This window comes from Poecile atricapillus, chromosome 27, assembly GCF_030490865.1.
Source record: "Poecile atricapillus isolate bPoeAtr1 chromosome 27, bPoeAtr1.hap1, whole genome shotgun sequence".
Lineage (NCBI taxonomy): Eukaryota > Metazoa > Chordata > Aves > Passeriformes > Paridae > Poecile > Poecile atricapillus.
The window spans coordinates 4,733,007-4,754,771 of NC_081275.1; the positions used below are offsets into that span (position 1 = coordinate 4,733,007).

Genomic DNA, 21,765 nt, shown 5'->3' on the forward strand with positions numbered 1-21,765 from the left:
CACATACTTAGGACAGCACTGGGGCAGAGTTCAGAGACAGAGCAGGGGAATGGAAAGGGAGTCCCAAAAACCACTGAGAGGATGAGCAGCTGATGAAACCCCTGAAAACTCGACAAGATTGAGCAAGAAGAGAAATAAAAGGCCTGGGCTGGCTGGTCCATTCACAACCACAGAGTTGAGTGGAAGAGCTGGAAGTGCTTGGGAGTGGCACAGTGCTGAGGCCAAGGGGAACTGGGGCTGAGGATGGGAGAAGTCCTGACAGGACTGGAAGCACTGGGAAAGCAGAGCCTCCCTCAGCACTGCCATGTCTGGGCACAATCAGACTAAGGCCAGCCTGGAAGTTTGTACTAAACATTTACAAGGGTTCAAAAAAGGGGTACAAAAAGGTCAATGCCACACTCATCTCTCCTCCTGGGGTGGCTGGTAAAGCACTGCCCCCCCAGCATCCCCCCTTTCTCAGCTGCCTGAAATGCTTGACACGGTTGAAGCCCAGTCTTCAGGTATCCATACTGACACTGCTCAGCTCTGTGTGCTGGAGGAGCCTATCCAAAGGGAAAACCTCACTGGAGACAACAGCAGCTGGAGACTAACAATACAAAATGCATCAGGGCTCTGGGTCTGGACTGCTCCGTATGGAGAATGCCCACAGTTGGTCCATGGAGACTCCTACAGCCATGGGAGTGACCTGAGGAGCAGCTCCCTGCCTGCCCTGAGCCTCCAGGAGCCAGGGCTGAGCAAGCAGGGATAGGGAAGGACCAGCAGGTGCCAGTCAGGGCTTGGGTCAGCCCCCATGCTGGGGCAGCAGGTTCACATGGGATAGTTGAGAACGACGTCTTGCTTGGCCAGTTCCAGCAACATGGGGTCATCAAAGAACTTGCTGATGCTCACGTCCTCACTGAGGCCCTGCAGGGTAACACACAGCCAGGGTTATTCCCCATACAGCCACTGCCCAGAGAGCCCACTGAAAAGACCTTGAGTCCCACAGTAAGAGAAATTCTCAGCCTCCAAAAAAGGCATGAGGTGCTCCTCTGCAGTCTGAAGGCATCTAGCACCCCTCAGGAACCTGCAAACACGTGGTTTCTGCTGCTGAGCACATCTACCAGCTCACTGCCCCCCACAGGGGAGCTTGATTCCCTCTGCAGCCCCTCCAGCCCCTCAGTCCAGCTCATTATGCCAGCATGGAAACCAGTTCCTGCTGTTTCTGCTGGACCAAGGGACCAGGCCACTGAGGGGTCAGAGGGGCTGGGGAGGGAGCAGGGCTCAGCAGAGGCCACAGGATCCTGTTTTGGGCTGGAGTCACTGATGGGACTGACAGGTTCTGACAGCACAGGGGAAGTCCTGGGACACAAAGGACATCAGACCACTCTGGGAACACAGAGGGGATGTGGCACACCCAAGGGACACCACTGCAACAGCTCAGCTGCTGGGACAGAGGGACACCACAGGGATTTGTCCCAGACATACCTTCCTACGCCTGGTCTTGATCATGAACTCCCTGGCGAGGTGTGGGGCTGGCTGTGGCTCCAGCGGCCGGATGACGATGCTCTTGTCCAAGGGGTCACCAGGCACAATCTGAAACACAGGGCCAGGATGTGAGTGTGATGTTGGGGCTGGTTCAACCTCCTGGGGATCCCAACTGCAACAGGAAACATCCCTGACTCCCACAGACACCCCAACATCCTGTCTGCTCTCCTGGCACACAAACTCACGTCACTGCTGGTGATGGTGCCTGTGAGAAGTCAGGTGCTGAAAACTCAAGCCAAGGACATGTCCCAAGGACAGGTCCCTTCCCCAGGGAGTACTGCAAGACCCCAAAACACCTCCTAACAGAACAAGACATGCAAGTCCTGGTCAGCACAACACCCTCCACAAACCAGGCATGCTTATTGTTTCAGAGCTGAGCCTTGGGCTTCAAAACACCAACCTTGAGGCCAGGGCTCAGACTGCAGCTGCTGCTCTCATGAAGCTGTACCCCAAACCACTGTGCACCTCACACACAGGACCTGATCTGCCCCAAACACAGAAGTGGCAAGAGAACAGTGTTTTGTCCCAACCTTTGTCTCCTACAGGTTTAAAACATCACCTCTGAGAGGCAAAGCTGAAGTGTGGCACAGATCAAAGTTCCTAAGGCAGATCACTGAGTCCGAGCACACCAACACTTCTGCCCAGGCTGCAGAGCATGAATTGGACCCAACCAAGTTCCCTCTTCCCAAGGGGATGTCATCTTCCCAGGCACTGCAGGACCCTGACACTCAGCTAGCAGCAGCTTCCAGGACTCACAAGGACTGGGAATGTTGGGACTTGGAACAAAGCCCTGGCAGACATGGAACAGCTGGTGCATAAAGCCTCCCCACAATCCTCTGAGAATGTTCTCAAGAGCTTTCCTGCTCTGTTGGAGCTGTGGCACTTAGAGCACCTACCTGGTGCCTGATCCTACCTGTCCTCTTCCCCATCTCCCCAGGGCATGGACTCACCTGCCAGTGGTGGAAGACAGAGAGGGAGAAGGCTTGTCCCTGCGTGTGGGTCCTCAAGTCTGTCTCAAACCCAAAGGAATCAATGGCTGGGATGAAGGCTTTGATGGTGTACAGGGGAGAGCCTGGGATCGGAGCATCCTGTGTCACATGGCCCCTGCAAAGGTGTGAAAGGATCAGCACTCCTGTGTGTCACAGGATCATGGACTGGTCTGGCTCGGAAAGGACCCTGAACCCCACGGTTCTACCCTCTCTACCATGGGCAGGGACACCTCCCACTATCCCAGATTGCTCCAAGCCATGTCCAACCTGGCCTTGTACACTTCCAGGGATGGGGCAACCACAGCTTCTCTGGGCAACATGTGCCAGGGCCTCTCCAACTTCACAGCCAAGAATTTCTTTCGAATATCCCATCTAACCCTGTTCTTTGGCAGTGGAAAGCCATTCCTCCTTGTCCTGGCACCCCAGGCCCATGTCCAGCTCTCTTGGAGCCCCTTTAGGCATTAGAAGGGGCTCTCAGTTTTCCCTGGAGCCTTCTCTTCTCCAGGCTGAACCATCCCAGATCTCCCAACCCGTTTTTACAGGGAAGTCACTCCAGCCCCCTGAGCATCTTCCCAGCCTCTGGAGCCACTGAAGGAGGTCCCAGTCCTTCCTGTGCTGGGGCCCCAGGGCTGAGCACACTGCTTTGTACATTTTCCTCTCTGACACTCAGGAAGAACCAGGCACAACCCAAAGGCTGTGTGTGATCCTGAACATCCCTGCCCGCACTGCTCGGGGCCAGGATCAGTCATGAAGCTTCCAACTGTCACTTCATGCAGACTTCACCCTCTGCATCAGTGCCAGGACTGTGGAATTCTCCAACAGCCCAGATCCCAACGCTGCTGCTTTGCAAACCCCCACTGCTGGCAGTGAAGCAGCTCACCTGCGCCGGGCCAGCACCGTGTACACAGCAGACACGCAGTCGGCAGGAGCCTGAACCTCCACGAAGTAGTAGGGCTCCATCAGGCGAGGGGTGGCCTGTGAGGGGACAGGGATATGAGCCACTGAGCCTCCCACAGCACCAGCACAGCTCAAGTTCTCTGGTCAAACCCAGTGCCTGATGAGATTACAGGGTTCCTGTTGCCCCATGGCTGCCCAAACCAACATCACAAACACTGAAAGGACCTTTTCTCCCTCTGGGCATGAGTCACACGCCTCCCTCTCCCCCATGCCCACCCTTCCCAGCAAGCCCAGCGGGAGCAAGAAGGGGAGAGCGAGCAGATGCACACCAGTTTCCACCCAGGCTGGAACGTGGGCCTGTAGGATTTGTGTGCCAGCCACAAGGGCACTGCAGACATGGATGGGTGAATGAGCTGCCATGCACCCACATCCCCAGGGCAGGTGTGTGGGGCTCAGCCCAGCACACAGAAACCCTCACCATGAGGAAGGCGGAGTACACGACCCTGCGGGCCGTGGGGATGATCTGCCCTCCACCCCGGTGCAAGGGCTCCTGAGCAATCACCGCGTCCAGGATCTTGAACTTCACATTGCGGATCACTGCCAAGGGAGAAATGACAGCCAGTGACCCCAGGGGACGTTCTCTGCCAGCACCAACCACATCCCCAAATGCCCAAACGCCCAGAGCCACCAGCAGTTCTCCTAAATTTAATTCCAGCAGGGAACGCATGACCACGTCATAACCCTGCATATCACAGAACCATGCAATGATTCGGGTTGGAAGTAGCCTTAAAGCTGATCTAGTCCGACTCCTTGCCATGGGCAGGGACACCGTCCACTAGACCAGGCTGCTCCAAGCCCTGCCCAGCCTGGAACACCTGAATGCTTAGAGATGGAAGAATTTAATCAACTTCATTATCTCAATTTCCCCACGAGTCCTTACATTCATCACAGAGGGGCCCTTCCCTGGTCCCCCACTGGAAGCCCTGCACGATGCTGTCCTTCACCGAGCCCAGCAGAGACTTGTCTACCTAGAGACAGACAGACAGACAGACAGACAGCTTCAGAGACTATGCCTCATCACACTCAGTGCTTATGTAACACCCAGTGCTTAAAAGCTGTTTCCAAAAGAGGAGCAGTGTCCCCCTGTACCCCCAATGTCCACCCCTCCCTATCACAGCTCAAGAGCATCAGCATTATATAATTTCTAGAGCACTATAAATTAAGAGTCCATGTTTTGGTGATCCTGAAAGGCAAGGACATTAGTTGCAAATTTTGGCAAGTTGAGGACATTGGCCCAAACAGCAACACCTGAAAAATAGTAAGTGACCTGGTCACCAGTGTAGGATCATTGTGGGGAAAGTGCAGCAGGTCTCAGCTGTGGCAAACAATCTCCACCCCCAAAGGCACCAGGGTCTTGCTGAAAGTTCTGGGAGGAGTGGGCACCTCCTGGCACCACTGGACAAAGGTCTCACTGAAGAATGGCCCCACTCCTCACCTCTGAGGGCAGTGTGTCATCTACCAGGATGTTTGGGCCAGTGGCGTCTGGCCCAAAGGCCCAGATGGAACGGGCAGCCAGCAAATCCCAGTCGTATTTGGTCTGGAAGAATTCACCCAGCTTCTTTCTGATAGAGAGAAAGGGAAGAAGCTTTAGGAAACAAGAATCTGACCTGCACTCACGATGTGTTTACAGCCCTGCTCCCTACAGGCATGAAACAATCTCAGCCAGAGATGCTCATGGACTGGCTGGCAGGAAAACCAAACCAGGATCCCTGCCTAGAGGCTGCTGCCGATACTGTGCACCCTGCAGATCCCAGCATTCCCTTTTCCCCAGTTATTTACTTCCAGCTGGATTCCTGCTCTCCCAGATCATACCTGTTCCATGTTATCTGCACCACTTCATTCTCAATGTCCTCTGCCAGTCCCTTCTCCAGGGGCTCAGCAATCATCGTGATCTTGTTCCTGAGGAGGGACAGACACCATCAGCCACACTGATGGAAATGGGAGTAACTGAGGAGAGCGCAGGGACTGGCAGCCCTGCACTGCAAGAAAGACATGGAGGGGCTGGGATGTGTCCAGGGAAGGGAAAGGAACTGGGGAAGGGTCTGGAGCACCAGAAGCAGCTGAGAGATCTGGGGGAACCAGCCTGGAGGCTCAGGGGGGACCTTCTGGCTCTGCCCAACCCCCTGAGAAGAGGGTGCAGCCAGGGGTGGAGGACAGACTCTGCTCCCAGGGAACAAAGGACAGGATGAGAGGAAGCGGCCTCAAGTTGAGCCAGAGGAGGTTTAGGTGAGATATTAGTGAAAATTTCTACACAGAAAAGGTTGTAAAGACCTGGCACAGCTGCCCAGGGCAGTGGTGAACTCATCATCCCTGGAACTGTTCATAAAACGTGCATGTGTAGACACCGTTTACACTTGTAAACATGGTTTAGTGGTGAACATGGCGGTGCTGCTGGGTTGACAGTTGGACTTTTTTTAGGGTCTTTTCCAATCTTAATAACTCCACAATTGTGTGATTCTCTGACTGTGCCCAGCTTGGATGCAGTTGGGTTGATGAAGCCACCTGCATCCACTGCTATTCCTGTGTCCTTGTGAACACAGCCCAAGTGCTCAGCTACTGTTCCCTGAAGGAGGCAGCTGAGGGACAGCGTGGCTTCAGCCCTCCTGTCCCACACCCAGCTCCTGTCCAAGGCTGCAGGAGGGAGCCCATAGGCCAGGCCAAGTGCCTCTGGGAGCTGTCTGATAGACCAGATGCTGCCTCAGACAACCCCCAGTGCCTGAAATCTGTCCCCAGCACAGGTCATTCCATGTGCCCAGAAGGCCAAAGCCTGATCTAAGATTGGGAACAACCTGGTCTGGTGGAAACTGTCCCTGCCCACAAGAGGGCTTGGAGCTGGATGGTCTTCAAGGTTACTTCCAACCCAAACCATCCTGCGATTCTGTGAAGACTGGAAGCTCTCTGTTTCCAGAAATAAGGCTGCCAAACATGCGAGACTGTCTCAGAATAAAGGAAGGCAAGAAGAACCAGAAACCACAGGGGAGCCAACTTCAGCAGATCATGATTTCTCTGAGAATTCAGGTATGAGAACACCCCATGCACACAGATCTCTCCCCCATGTTCCCTCCCAGGCCTCCCTCTTCCAATCACATGCACTGTGAGGTGCTGGAGGAGAGAGACGAGAGCAGCAAGGCCCCAGGGAATCACCGTGAAGAACAAATCCAGGATTACATATGGATAAGAGAAGACATAGCTCTTGCTCAGGAAATTGTTGGGGGAGTTACTGAAGGCAGCACTGGGCTCTTTGGCACCTGCTCCAGGATCCCAGAACACCTCTCAGAACTGCTGAGAAGGTGTGACACTTATGGAAAAAGGAGGATGTGGATCTGTCTTTATTCCCTCCATTATCAGAGCTCCTACACAGCATAGAACATCCTTGGGATTCTGGTGTGTTCCTGAGGAGTTCAGGTCAATTCATGCCTCATTCAGGCATGTGCCACTTGGTGAACAGCCAGTGGGAACAGCCCCCATGGAGGGGATGGACCCTCCATCTGCCCCCTCCTATGCCAAGCTTGCCCATGGCCCTTACTTCTTGTTGGGTGTCTCAGCAAAACACTTCAGGGAGGATGTTTCTACCACTGTCTCACAGAATGTCACCACTGGATCAGCCACCTAAAAGAACAAAAGATTTGTAACATTTCCAGTATTTTTTTGTTTGTAAAAAGACTGTTTGAAAGCTCTGAACACCTACAAGTTAAAACTGGTTCAACTGGCGGTGTTTTAACCAAGGTTGTGCATGAAGCACTGAGGCTTTCAAACGAGACAGAAAAATTTAAATCCAATTTCAGATATGAAAAATTCTGCTCAATTTATTTATTTGATGCAAGCCAGGCAATGGCTGAAGCCCAGGGGAAGGCTGGAATGTGTAAAACTCCTCTCCAAGCCAAAGTGCAGTGTCTCAGTCCCACTGGTGTGACAGTCAGGCTGTAAGAGGCCCTTTTATACCCTAACAGCCTTTTTTCCTTTACTTTTACAGGAATGTGACAAAATCCATGCTGTATATTCAGGTAAGTTCTTTTTCTCATCCTTCTGAGAGAGGAACCAAACCTGTCCAGGGTTTCCAGAGGGGGAAATCCCTCTCTCATTGCCTCACCTTGATGTCAATCTCTGAATACATCTTGCGCAGATCGTGCATCACACAGTCCAGGTACAGCTCTCCTGTTCCCAGGATCACGTGCTCCCCAGACTCCTCCACCTGGAAGAGAAGACAGGGATTCAGCTGGCAGCCCCCCTGCTCACAGCTCCTGCCTTCCAGGCTCCTACTCAAGCCTGAGGAAGGATCAGCCTGAAATACACTTGTTAAGAGTCAGAACACCCCACAGCCTTTTCCAGGAGGAAGTGCTGCTGGGCTCTGCAGAAAGCTGCTTCCCTGGCACAGCAGGGTGTGTGTTTTTCTGCTGAATTTACACTTTTCTGCTATTTCTACATAATATATGAGATCAACCGGAACAGCATGAAAAGCCCCAAAACAAACATAACAACCTAAGGTAACAAACCTGATTATTTTGAAGATCAGCCCAGAGGTTGCCCTCAGCACTGGCTGGAAACAGCCACACACACACAAATCACAGAACAGTTTAGGCTGGAAGGGACCTCTGGAAATCCTGTAATCCAACTGCCCCCAGCAGTACCTTAGTTGTAAGTGAGGGGTAGCTCTTGTTGACTTTGCGGAGACCATCCAACATTTTGGGGAGCTCTGAGGGGTTGACTGGCTCCACAGCTATTTTGATAACAGATGTGGTGTTGAACTTCAAGGGACGGAAGATCTGAGCCTGGAACCAGAGAGGACAAAGAGCTGAAACTTCATCCCTACAAGTCCTCAGGGTTAAACACAACATGTGAAGCTCTTCTCTTTCCCTCAGTGGCTCTTGTGCCCTGGCACCATGTCAGACAGGGATTCTTTAGCCTCACCATGGGAGCAAACAGGGATTCTTTAACCCCACCAGGTGAGTCTTTGGGCTGTATCCCATCACCCTGCCTCCCTGGAAGGCTGAGCAATGCCAGCCAGGCATGGTACCTCCTCATTGCCCCGAGGCTCCGTCACAGTCGCTGTCTTCACTATGGGCTGGTCCACGCCCTCGATCAGCACCCAGTTGCCAGCAGGCACCCTGTTAACCTCAATGTGATACCTGAAAGGCAGGAGAGCATCACTGCAGCCTCAGACTTTCCAGCACCTTCCTCCTCCCTCTCTCTGGCAGCTCTCCCTCCCTCCCAGTCCCTCACCTGACTCCAGGTGACTCCTCTCCCAACGAGCACATTGCCAGAGCTTTCCGTACCTTGCAACTGAGATCCAGAGGCGTCCAACGGTGCAGATCTGGGAATCCTCCTCATCTTCCAGGGTATAGTTCTCCCCAAGGACCTTCACAGGCTGCCCAGCGTGGATGGTGCCACTGAGCACCCTGCCAAAGGCATGGAACTGGACACCATCATCAGTGCTGTACATTTTGGTTGTGTGACACATCAAGGGACCCTTCCCGAGACACAAAGAGACAGAAATGAGCTTCTTTCAAAACACAGTCAAGAAACAGACACAGACCTGGCAAGACTGGACTTTGATGATCCTCGTGGATCTCTTCCAACTCAGAATATTCTATGTTGTGGATAAAAGGGATTAATGGGCTGGAATTTAGAAATAATGTTTTTGATTTGCCAAGTCCTTCAGTTCCTGCCATTGGAAGCCCTACATCTCCTTGCCCTGTATGGAAAGCCCTGGAATGACTGTGGTGGACTCTTCTGGAGCTCCTGTCCCTACTCTTGTAGAGCAGCAAGTGATGGCTGGGACAAAGCCACGAGAAAAAATGTCACCTGCTGTCCTGCAAACCTGCTCGGGGCACAGCACCTGAGCCCCCCAGGACCACAGCTCCCAGTGCCACAAGGTGACTCCACACTGGCGATGTGGTGACAGTCACCATTGTGGAGTTTTATGTGGATAATCACAACTCATTAAAAAAAGAGATTAACTTTCTCTGCAGACATCAAAGCCAAAGTCACAGGCAAATTTCTCACTCAGCTGCTGGCGTTGGTGGCTCCAGACAACTCCAAATGACAGCTCAGTGCAAGCTGTTGGAGGAGGAAGGGTTTGCAGGGCTGGGAGAGGAAAGGTGCTGACTAACTAACACAGGGTTATTTTTATCAGCACCATGCAGTTTTTTAGAGTTTGGAGAGAGAATCAAACTTCAAGGAAAAGGGACAAAAAGACTGCAAAAGGACACAAACCCACCCTGCAGCTCCCTCATGCTCTGGAGTCCTGACCTAGTCCTGCTCTTTTCTGAACACTGTGAAACAATTCCCTCTCTCCAGGGCTGCCCTGGCAGGCAGCTGAAGCTCCTTGGAGTGAAGAGATTTGTTCCAGTGTTGGATGAGAGGCTTCAGTGCTGCAAGTCAAATCTGTGCAGAGAGCTGGATGGGAGGCAGCTGCCCTGTCAGGGCACGGGGAGCAGAGCCTGTTTGCCTTGGTTTTGCACACTCAGAACAAACACAGGAGTTTCCTTACGTCAGGGTCGCACTCGCTCATGGCCTCCCCCAGGTCGGAGTCGACACCGCCGGTGTAGGTGTGCTCAATTTTTGTCTTGGCCCCCACTTTTGGGGAGGGAATGTGCTGCACACACATGTCCACAAAGCCTGGAAAAGGAACACTTGGTGAGGACAGGGTTAACCAATGTGGAGGAAAGAAACAGCCTCCATATACACAAGGCAAAGCCACGGTGACTGCAGCAGGGGAGAGGTGAGCAGCATCTCAGACTGCCCCATGGGCTGGTGGGGTCATAGTTTAGATTTGGGAAATTGAGCAGGATCTGTGCAAGTTAGCACTCCTTGGCCAAAATATAACCCTCAACTCTTGGTGTGAGGTACTGGGGATATAAGGATTGTGGAGGGGAAGATAAACAATTTGTACCTGTGAACTCCCCAAAGAACTTCTTGCAGACGAGCCGCAGGAGGGGCCGAATGTTCAGTTTTAATTCCTCTTTGGTCAGGTGGATGCCAAGTTCATCCAGAGTCCTGGGCAGGGTCGTGTCCACATCCCCCACCACCTGCAAGACAACAAGTCCCACTCTCAGGTTCACTGTGGGGGTCCCAGCCAGGAACTCCCTAGTGCAGCATCACACACCAGCCATCACCCGCAGGGCTCTGGACCTGCACTGGTTCAGAGCTCACACAAGAGCCAGATGGGTCAAATCATAGAATCATGGAATCATTATAGCTGGAAAAACTCTCTAAGATCACTGAGACCAACCATTCTCTCAGCACTGCCAAGGCCACCACTAAATCATGTTAGTCCCCAGGTGTTGCATTTACATGGCTTTTAAACCTGTCCAGGCACGGTGACTCCACCACTGCCCTGGGCAGCTGTCGCAGGGCTGTACGACCCTTTGGGGGAAGAAATGTTCCCTAATCTCTAACCTAAACCTCTCCCTGCACAACCTGAGGCCACTTCCTCTCCTCCTGTCCCTGTTCCCTTGGAGCAGAGCCCGACCCTCCCACCAGCTGCCCCCTCCTGTCAGCGAGTTGTAGAAAGCAAGAAGGTCCCCCCTGAGCCTCCTGTTCTCCAGGTTGAGCCTCACCCCCTCAACTCCTCCTCATCTGACTTGTACTCCAAATCTTTACTCCACATCCAAGCACTGTCACTTGGCTGCTATCAGAGCAAGGACTGTTCTCTTCACTGCAAATACAGCTCTGCATTTGCAAGAAATAATGAATACTCTGCACCCCCAAGCCCACCCTGTGCAGATCCCACTGCAGAATGGGACAGGACCAGACCCACCAGCCACCACCCAGTGCCCAGCCCCAGCTGCTCCCATCTGGAGTCATGGGAGACAGAATGACCCATCACAGACCTGAGCCAAGATCTTGTACAGGGGCTCCAGAATGAACTCCACAAAACTGCGCTGGGAACTGCTTGTCGGGGCCTTTTTGGTGAACTTGCGGCTGTTGGGAGTCCAGAGAGGTGAGGAGCAAGAACTGCAGCCTGCCAGCACCCCTCCACAGCCTCTGCTCCTCCCAGCTTCTCCTCTTCTCCCTCCCAACCCCCTGGGAAGCTCTCAGGGACACATGGGCCAGGCTTACTCCAAATGAAGGCCAGAAGAGCCTCTCTGCTCCTGCTTGTGTGATTCAGGAGGACCATGGGGATTCACATTAGGCAGGAGGCCTGACTCAACCCTTCCCAGATATACTCCACCACAGGATCATGGGATCAGGAATGACCTTGGGTGGTCATCTAGTCCACATTTTACAGGGAAATGAGGTAAAACCCCAGGAATAAAGCAACAGACATTTGAAGAGGGCTCTTACGTCTTTGGGTTGAAGTAGATGTCGCCCCAAAGCCTCTTTGCAAACTCCTGGTAATTGATGTCTCCTAAAGGAAAAAGCAAATTAAAAAGTCTCTCAGATGTCACTACTTTTCTCTTAGCTTAGGAATCTTTATTTTTTGGCTTTTAAAACAAGCCTGAGGATTCAATTTAATGAACTCATGCTGATGAGTGAATGCCTCATCCCAATTCTGAGTGAAAGATTAAGCGCTATCCTGGGGAGAACAGGCAGAGATGAGCAGCAAGAGGCCACTGGGGATGTCCCCAGCAGCCCAGGGACACTGCAGTCCACAGACTGACTTCCCTGGAACACTCCAGCCCTCTGCTCCCCACGGGGTCAGCGCTGAGGAGTGCTGCAGGAACACAACCACATCTGCTGCACTTCCAAATGGGAATGCTGTGACTGCTGCTGCAGTGCCAAGGTGCTGGAATGGCCTCCACCCCTCGACCCTGCAGGCTCAGCACCAGCATTTTCTGCCCTGCTGAACATCTCCAGGTTCCTTTCTCTTTCTCAGGAAGCAAACAGCTAAACACCCAGTGCTGAAGGTCCAGTGCAGTGCTAGCTGTCATGGTAAATTTACAAATACCAGGATAGGATGAGAACTTACAGCAGGATCCAAACAAGCATTTGCTGTGGGCAGATATGTGAGCACAAGGAATTTCCTGGTGGCTGCAGTCTGGACACTGGTGCTGCTCTAACTCCTGTTAGCTGACATGTGGTGGCTGCACAGACAATTCCTGGTGATTTGAATCCACCATTCCCAACTCCAAGCACCCATTTAGCTCCTGCCTTCCCCACCTGGTTGGCATCTCCTGCCAACTGTGCTGTCCTCAGCCCCCAATGAGGGGTCTCACCCCAGCAGGCTCTGAGTTAATGCTGTGACACTTGGGGAGTTCATTTATTGCTCCAAACTCTCAGAAAACGTGACAGTCCTGACACCATCAGTCCCTGACCTCTACAACTTCATCCTCCCTCAGGCCAAGTTCTCTGCAAGAGCTGGCCCAGCTGCTTTACAACCTCCTTCTTCCCCTGCTCTTGGCTCCTACAGATCCCCAAATTCCCCAGTGGGGGACTTCAAAAACCTGGGCTGTGCAGCTGCTAATGCCAGCACAGAGCCCGCTGCTCCACGCGGCAGATTGCCTTGAGTGGGCACCTGGGGAGCAGAAAATTAAATCCAAGCCAGAAAAAGAGAGATTCTTAAAAAAGAAAGAGGGCAAGAGTGCAAAACCTTGTGGGCAAAGCTTGTGCCCAGCTGCAGCTGAGTCTTGGACTTTTGGGAAAAGGCAGGAAGAGCTTAACTGCTTCGCTCCTGAGCTGCTGACAAGGAGCAGAACACACACACACACACACACCTGCCTCCAACTGCTTGTTATTTCTGCTTAGGGTATGAAAAGAATCTTGGCTTCTGACTCAAGAAACATTTATCAGGAGAAAATATCTTGCTAAAACTGTGTTTCTGCTTTTTAACCCCCGAGGCTCAGCTGTGCAGCACCACTCCACTCTCAGCAATTTCAGAACACAAACACTGGCCATGTGCAGGGGAAGCTGAACGGCTTAGAAAACCTCCACAAGAAAGGTTGGGAAATGAGATGTTGAAGTGCACCAGGTTTCTGGCTAATCCTCACCATATGTGTCTGCATAAATCTTTGCAAAAGACCCCAGTGTGAAGCAGATGCTGTATTGAGAGCTGGAGAAACACACATTCCCCAGAAGGGGAGACAGCACGAGGTTCTCATCGGTGGAATACATGCTGAGAGGAGAAAAATAAAACCAAATCAATGTTATGAACCAAAGAAGACACTTCAACCCACTTCCCACACCCTACAGCAGTGACAGGCAAGGAGCCTGCATTGCCAAAAATCATCTTTAAACAGGCTGCAGCTTGCTTGCCATCAGAATCTCAGGGTCAGGAACATTTTCTGCCTATAAACTTCAAAGCATTAATGCAAAGATTTAAAGATCCTAGAACTAAAAAGTTACCAACACAAATGCTTCAGATTTTTTATCTGGGATAACTTTTCTTCCCCTAAAAAAGCAGCCAAGTTGGTCAACCAAGGAGAAGATAATATAGGGATATCATTTAATCCCAACAGGTTTAATGAGCTCACAGCCTTGCTAGGCAAGGTGAATTACCCTGCTCCCAGCTGCCTGATGCCAGCACACACTGAACAGAGACATGCCAGGGAGCCTGTGTGCAAATCCACACACACCTGAAGGGCAGAATGCTGTTACAAAATCCCTGGATGCAGAAGAACCCTCAGAAACAATGCATGGCTACTAAGCTGTCCCTCCCTTTCCTGAGCAGGGCTGGCAAGGAGACTGGACTGTGTCAGCATCATAATCCTTGTTTAGGAGTTGAGACAGCAAATCCTCTTTTGGTTTTGTAGCAAGTATTTAGGAGCTCTGACACATCTCAACCTCCAATTTGGGATACAACCTGAATCATTTCACTGTATTTGAAACATTTGGGAGCACAAATTCCCTGCTCTGGTCATATGTCCACTTTCTCTACTTTTTAATGGAGGAAAAAATGAAATGGCATGGGGGAAATGAAATCCCCTGGAGTTCGCCAAGAAGAGCCAATCCTGCTTTTAATTCAATGTTTTAGCTGAGATCAATTTCCAGTGGTTCTTCCTGGCCCATTTTCTATGACTCAACACATCAAGAGACAAACTGCTGAGTTTTCAGGCACATGCAGGGCTCACAGAGAGCCATGGGACAGGGACAGCAAGGATGAACAATGCATCACCCCAAGCACCCTCACCTGATCAGACCATTAACTTCATCTACGATGTGTCTGAGTTTGTAATAAGCGTCTGTGGGAGGAAGTTTCAGCTCCAGGATGAGTCTGTCGATCTTGTTGATGCACACGGTCACTGCCAGCCTCTCCTGCACCGCGTGCTTGATCAGCCTCTCCGTGTTCAGCATCACCTGCGGGCAGCAGCGAGCTCAGAGCCCCAGGAAAGCCTTCACAAAATGCTATCTGGGGCGTGAGAGGCAACCAGTGACCCCTACTCTGCTGCTAGGCTGCAGAAAAGCCCAAGCTCAGCAACCAGCAATCAGCTAATCCTCCTTAAATTCAGAAATAGGTGCTACCCCAACCAAATTCCTTGAATCCAACCCTGTGGACATCTCTGATATAAATAACCTGCTTGGTTTTAGGTATCATTGGGATGGAGCTGCACACAAGTCAGATAATCAGCCTACGGGCCACAGCATCACATCAGCCTGGTCACAGCAGCCAGAGGCTTGGCTGCCTGTTCAGATGGAAAACACCCTCACTTCCCAAACTGTCCTCCAAAAACCCTTCACCCCAGAGAGCTGAACCCATCCCAGGCCTTCATGCTAAGGCAGGAGCACAGACTCCAGAGGGAGGGGTGCAAGCCCCAGAACGCAGCACTCACCCCCTCGGCCGCATCGATGAAGAGCACGACGCCATCCGAGATGCGAAGGCCGGCTGTCACCTCGTCAGAAAAATTCACATGACCTTCAAAAGCACACAAAGGTGGGCAGTGAGAAACACAGTGAGAAACACAGTGAGCCCTCGTGCAGCAGCAGCACACAGGTGGGAAGCCATGGGGCTCTGCAGATTCCTCTGGTTGCTGGTAGCCAGAGAGGCAGGACGGAGATGGTTCCTCCTCAGATGAGGACCTGGCAGCAGCTGCCAGAGCTCCCCACGGGGATTTAGCCTCAGCTCTAATGCTTTTTTTTGAGAATGCAACAACTTGTTTAACAGGCACTTTTCCTCACATTTGTGTTTTTCTCACAGCTCTGTACACATACTTCGGATAAAGGAGGAAGATTTCTTCTCAAAGATAACAGATGCCTCTCTCCCCAGCCTCCTCCTGTGCTCTAACCTCCCTCATCCTGAGCTGCAGCTCAGCAGATGTGTCCCAAGACCCTCCTCCTTAAAGTTGATCTGTGATTATGTTCTCTCCACAGAAGGCCTGAGGAACTTGCTGAGTCTCACTGTGCTGCAACAAGCAGGGTCCCACTGCACATGGCAATACCTGGGAAAGGAAATTCTACCTGTGCTGCTTGAGTGAAACAACTCTTCAGCCTCACCAGACCTCAATTAGGCCAGCTAATCACAAACATGAGCCTGACTTGTCCCTGCCCATGGCAGGGGGTTGGAACTAGGTGGACTTTAAGGTCACTTTACCCCAAACCATCCTGGGTGATTATGGGTCACTACTGCTGGAAGTGACTTCACAGGAACAAACTCAACTGAAGGCTCAGGACTAGGCTGGAATCAGCTATAAAAAGTACAAAACAAAGCTAAGTGCTTCCCACAGCAGGATTTTCAGGACTGCACAATCACCTGGAGTGTCAATGATGTTGAAGAGGAAAGACTTTCCTTTGGTGTCCGGCAGAACAATCGTCACTGGGGTGCTCTTGATCCCCACCCCCCTCTGAAACACAGGAAACCAGGATAAAGCAAAAATAAACAAAAGTATCTACGTAGTACAGATGTAGAAGATCAAGGAAAAATCAGAAAAATGGAAAGAAACATTCATCCTGGAAGAGAGTAATAACCTCAGATCACTGAAGTACCCAGCCCAGCTCTCCCATCTGTACTGGTCAGACTGGTGAGCCACAGCTGCACCCTCCACACCTGATTTCAGCTGAGGAGGTACTAGAGGCAGTACCTGAGACAGAATGTGGGTGTTTGTTTGTGCTTTCACCCTCTGCTGCCAACAAGTTACATCTCAAAGCACAAGATTTGATCAGAGAGTATGTAGTAGGACTTTGAGAGGAGAAAAAATAATGCTTCAAAGGATTGTTCTGGACATGACACAAAATAACATTCCCACTCATGCCCAACCACATGGAGTCAGAGCTGAAGAAGGAGAAGTGTATTTATTTTGAAATACTTTTTTTTCTCATCTACCACTGCTGCAACCCCATCCTCCTTTTTCTCTCAAAGGAAGTAAGAATTACCCCCAGACTGAGGTGACCCTGCTGTAGATTTAACATTACACAGGTTATAAAATCATGCATGAAGATGAGGGAAGGAAGTTGGATCAGGAATCTTCCTGAGGGAATCAAGAGGAGCAGATTGTTTTATTGATAAAGAAAATAAGCAAAATATGGAAGGCACAGAAAGGCGTTAAAATGGACGAGGAAACTGCCTACAACAGCTGTGAGTAAAGCATGAGACAACTGGATAAAATCACTACAAGACCACTCACCTCCTGCTCTGTGAACAATATATCAGTGTAGCAGAGCTGCAAAGGCAAAACAAGAATCAGAGCCTCACATTTTGGTATCAGATATTCAGTCTGAAGCAGGACACAATAACTCTATAATAATATAATAACTCTACATCACTCTACATCACTCAGGTGACCAGAAAGGTATAGAAGCAGAATCAGGACTGAGCTCTGGCTTCCCAATCCTACATTGCAGTCACTCAACCACGTTGTCCCCATGCACAGTCACCCTTCCTCGGGGTGCACAAGCCACCCTGCGTTCCCCAGAGCAGGAATTTCCCAGCAGCTCACTCACATCCTGATCGTAGCGTTTCCGGATTTCTGGGTGCGTCTGTTCTATCAGGCAGTCAACAAAACACGTCTGGAAAAGAGCAGAGAAAGGAGGTGCCTCCCTTCAGACAGTTACAAACACAACCCCATCCCTCCAAGGGCAGCACAGAGCACGCTGAGCAGGTTATTATAAAACCTACAAAAAAATCTACAAATTTCACAGGGAAACATACCAGGACAAGGGGAAATGGCCTTAAGCTGGAAGAGGGCAGGGTTAGATGGGATATTGGGAAGAAATTCTTCCCTGTGAGGGTGGGGAGGCCCTGGCACAGGGTGCCCAGAGCAACTGGGGCTGCCCCTGGATCCCTGGCAGTGCCCAAGACCAGGCTGGACATTGGGGCTGGAGCAGCCTGGGACAGTGGGAGGTGTCCCTGCCATGGCAGAGGTGGCACTGGGTGGGCTTTATGGTCCATTCCAACCCAATCCATCCTTGGATTCTACAAATAAGTTCATGAGCAGGAGGAGCAGAAGGTGCTGCTGCAGAGAACCAGGGGCCAGGAGGGCTGGCAAAGCAACAGACAGGTCCCCATCATTACTCCTGTATTTTGGATAGTCACCTTGCCGTGGTGCAGGTGCCCACACAGAGTCACATTCCGGATCAGCTCTGAGTTGTCCATCAGATCTGCCAGGAAACTGCAGGAACAAAACACAAAAGGCTGTTGGAGGCTTCTGCTGTGTCTAAGAAAAGCAGGTGCTGCTTTTCAGCTATACTTTCTATCCAAGGTGCCCCCTGAATCCTCGCCAAACTTTTATCCTGCCAGTGCCCTGCGGAGGAAGAATCCCACTTTCCAGATGGGGAGGACAAGAGAGTTGGAGTCCCAGACAGATGGCAGTGGGTGGGAGGATACGGAGCTGGTAAAGCTGCCAGCAATGGAATATTATTGAATATTTTTCTTCTTTTCTAGTCAGTACTGGAGCAAAAATCACATCCATGTACTCAGATGATGAAGCACTTCCACTCAAACCATGGCAGGCAGTCAGGTAAATTGTGGTGCTGGATAACAAGCACCCCACGGAGCTTTGAAAGCAGCCAGGGGCTCCACAGACCATTAATTCTGATTTTTCAACTCTTAAAACAGTGACATTTCAGGGACTCAAGGAATTAAGTCTTTTTCAAATCAGCAGCTGAGCTGGGTAATGATGAGCTGGTCACTTCTGGATGGATGCTGGCCAAAAGATAATTGAGATCCTCAATTACTGCCCCTAAAAATAATGGGAGGCTATAAAACATGCAGCCACTGCCAGAGGCCTGCAGAGAATAAATGCTATCAAATAATTTCCTTTTTAAACAGATTAAATTTTCACAATAGACTTCTTAATGTAAAACATTTTGATTAAGAACTAAAAAATAAAGCAATCAATAGCAACCCCGATTAAAACCTTCCTAATTGGTCTGAAAATAAGGCTAAATGGGAAATCAATACCAAGCTTGCAGGTTTCTGGCTACATCCCACAGGGAATTTCTCTTGGCCCAACCTCACCATTTTTATCAACAAACAGGAGGAAAATGAATTAATTACAAATGGAATGAGCAGAGCACACAGGGATCAGGGAAGTGGTGGATAACACAGAGCCCAGGTCAGGGACTGAGCAAAAGCAAGGGCTGAGAAAAACCAGCCCCAGCAGCTCTTGGGCTCTGCCCCAGCTCTGCTGAACCCCCCAGGCACCAAGCACAGGCCTGGGAAGCTGAGGGACCCCTGAGTGAACACCAGCTCCAGGAACATCCTCTCCCCTCTGGAAAGCACAATGCTGGGTGCCAGGCAGAGGCACTGCTCACCACCAGGGAACTGCTGCTCAGCCACACCTGCTTCTGGGACCAGGAGACCTGGTACACCTGGAGATGAACATTTAAAACTGGGAAAAGCCCTGACAAGCCACGAAGTGGTGACTGAAGAGATGATGAGCCCAAGGAGACTCCCACAGCTCCATCTGCTCATCCCAAAGAGAGACAACACAAACACACTGCACATACAGGGACATGGACCCTCCACCCACCACAATGTGCAGACGCTGCTCAAACATCAGACTTTTATCAGAAAAAGCAAAGGATGGTTTTTGTTCCACAGAAAAGTAGTTGGAGATATTACATCTCCAATTTTAAATGCATTTGGAAATTTTTCCAGGAGTTTTTCTCCCAGCCCTGGTATCAAAGAAGCTGCTTCAGGACACAACCAATAGACCCACCCAACACAGCAGCAGTGTCCTGCTGACTGCACAGCATTTACACTCACCCAGCAGCACAAAAATTCCCAATGGAAAATGGAATAGATGGGACCTAATCTGAGACTGGGATCAATCCAAAATGTCCAAATATGATGTGTGCTACACACTGACCATGTGGATATTGAACAGGTTGCCCAGAGAAGCTGTGGCTGCTTCATCCCTGGAAGTGTCCAAGGCCAGGCTGGACACTGGGGCTTGGAGCAACCTGGGACAGTGGAAGGTGTCCCTGCCCATGGCAGGGATGTGACTGGATGGGTTTTATAGTCCCTTGCAACCCAAGCCATTCCAAGAACATTTCCTGAGCCACAAGTTCTTGCTATGGAGATTGGTCTCAGCCCTTGAGGTGAGATTCCCCGTTCATGTCCAACCCTACCCTGTGCTGCTGGTGGGGAGAGAAAATGTTTGTGAAATGGTTCGTCCTGCACTTCCTCTTGTTTTGGGTACAGAACCTGGGAACTGGATGTTCTCAGGGCTGTACTGGGGTCAGTGAGACACCAAGCCAGAGACCCCAAATCTGCCTCCCCCAGCCCCATACTCACTCCATCTCGTAGACAGTGACGGGCAGTGTCTGCTCCATCAGGGAGAACTTCTTGGTTTTCACAGGTTTAATAATGGGCTCTGAAACAAGAGAAACAAACTGTTCCCAGAGGCCCTGAAGCAGCAGGGTCAGGAATGGCCCCCAGGAATGGGCAGTTTTGCTGACAACCCCTCAGTTTTCCAGCTGACAGATTCTCTCAGCTGTTTGTCAAAGCTGCAGGAGATGGTCAGTGCAGGGCCCTTCCAGCCGAACCAAAGGGATCAAAGGAGAGCACTTCAAAGCATTTACTTTTCCCTTAAACAGCTTTCCCAACCCTGCTGATTCTGTTTTTCCAAAGGTACATTTGTTTAGATTTGAAAAAATCACAAGTGCCCAAATTTGCACACACCAGACAGAGTTTCTGAGGCTATCATAGCCTCCAAAGGGACAGGAGACAAGGGAATATTATTTCCCCTTTCCAAGGATCAATTAAGAGCCTTCTCCTCCCCCCCCACTCACCAGTGAGTGGCTGTGTGTCCTCCTCCTGCACGATGGTCTCCACCTCAGGCCCATACACCTCCTCTGCTGTGGGGTAGTACTTCTTATCCTCGTGCAGCACCACCTCCATCCCGGGGTGCTCCTCGTCATGCTCCCCCATGTCATCGTCATCGTCATCATCCTCCAGCTGCAACCAAGGCTCACCCTCAGCTGCTGTGGAGCCCCCCAAGGGGACAGGCCTGGGGTCACCCCCGAGCAAGGGACCCCCAGTGCAGCCCCAGCACCCACAGAGGTGCCCTGGGAGCAGCTCCTGGAGGAGCAGCACGGCTCTTCCCACAGCAGCTGCATCAGGAACAGCCCCGGGACTCGCAGGGACGCCGGCACAGGCAGCGACTCACACACAGCAACCCCACACAGCACAACGCAAGAGCCACACCCGGGTAACACAACCCGCACCCCACACAGACCAGCAGGAGATGGGAAGGGGCTCCCTCTGCTCCCCCCGTGTCCGTGGGGTCTCGCTCTGCCTCTCCCCGTGCGGACCCGGCTCCCTGCGGCAGCCTCGGTTCCCTCCTGCGGGGCTCCCGAAGGGACACGGACCGTGCCCGGCACCGACACCCGAACCAGCCAAACCCAGCCCCAGGGCAGGAGCTCCCACCGCGACCCCAGCGAGAACTCTGTCTTTCTCTTCACCCCAGGAACAGATTTTGTAAATTCTTTAAACACCAGAATTAAACTCCGAGCCTCGGGATTCAGACCCCAGCACTGACCCCTCAGGAGCAGCCGCGGGCCCGTCCCCGCTCAGGGTCCGGGGCAGGACGAGCCCCGCCGGCTCCGGGGGTCGCTGCCTCCTCCCCTCCACCCCACTCACCTCGTCCAGGTCTTTGGACTCTCGGCCCAGCTCATCATCGTCATCGTCCGAGTCCAGCTCGGGCCCGATGTAGTTCCCGAACTCGTCGTACAGGTCGGTGTCCATGCTGCGGGGCGGGAGGAGGCTCGGTGGGGGTCCAGAGACCGGGGAGCGCTGACCGAACCCCCTCAGGGACCGCGGCACCGGGGAGCCCGGCCTTGCCCTGCTCCAAGCCCCGTCGCTGTCCGAGGCCCCGGCCCGACCCCGTTCTCCCTCACGCACCCGGCTCCGCTCCCGCCGCTGCTCTCGGCGCCGCCGCTGCCGAAGGCCCCCGGGCTGCCCTCACCGCCTGTCGCGACA

The 21,765-nt window shown here is 51.9% G+C and overlaps 1 protein-coding gene across 1 annotated transcript; it reads right to left on the minus strand.

The window, feature by feature from the left end:
- Positions 1-337: 337 nt before the first annotated feature.
- On the minus strand, positions 338-21,729 carry EFTUD2 (elongation factor Tu GTP binding domain containing 2). The gene is made up of 28 exons (XM_058857957.1): positions 21,688-21,729; positions 21,427-21,532; positions 20,577-20,742; positions 20,080-20,158; positions 17,875-17,950; positions 17,283-17,348; positions 16,967-17,002; positions 16,096-16,186; positions 15,179-15,261; positions 14,539-14,705; positions 13,400-13,524; positions 11,757-11,820; positions 11,303-11,393; positions 10,363-10,498; positions 9,961-10,088; positions 8,744-8,937; positions 8,485-8,596; positions 8,099-8,239; positions 7,561-7,662; positions 6,997-7,079; positions 5,283-5,369; positions 4,906-5,032; positions 4,351-4,438; positions 3,889-4,007; positions 3,394-3,488; positions 2,475-2,628; positions 1,465-1,572; positions 338-903 (listed from the first exon to the last, which is right to left on the minus strand). The coding sequence occupies exons 2-28, from the start codon at positions 21,529-21,531 to the stop codon at positions 808-810; spliced, it is 2,919 nt and encodes a 972-aa protein (XP_058713940.1). The 5' UTR covers position 21,532; positions 21,688-21,729; the 3' UTR covers positions 338-807.
- Positions 21,730-21,765: the final 36 nt, after the last annotated feature.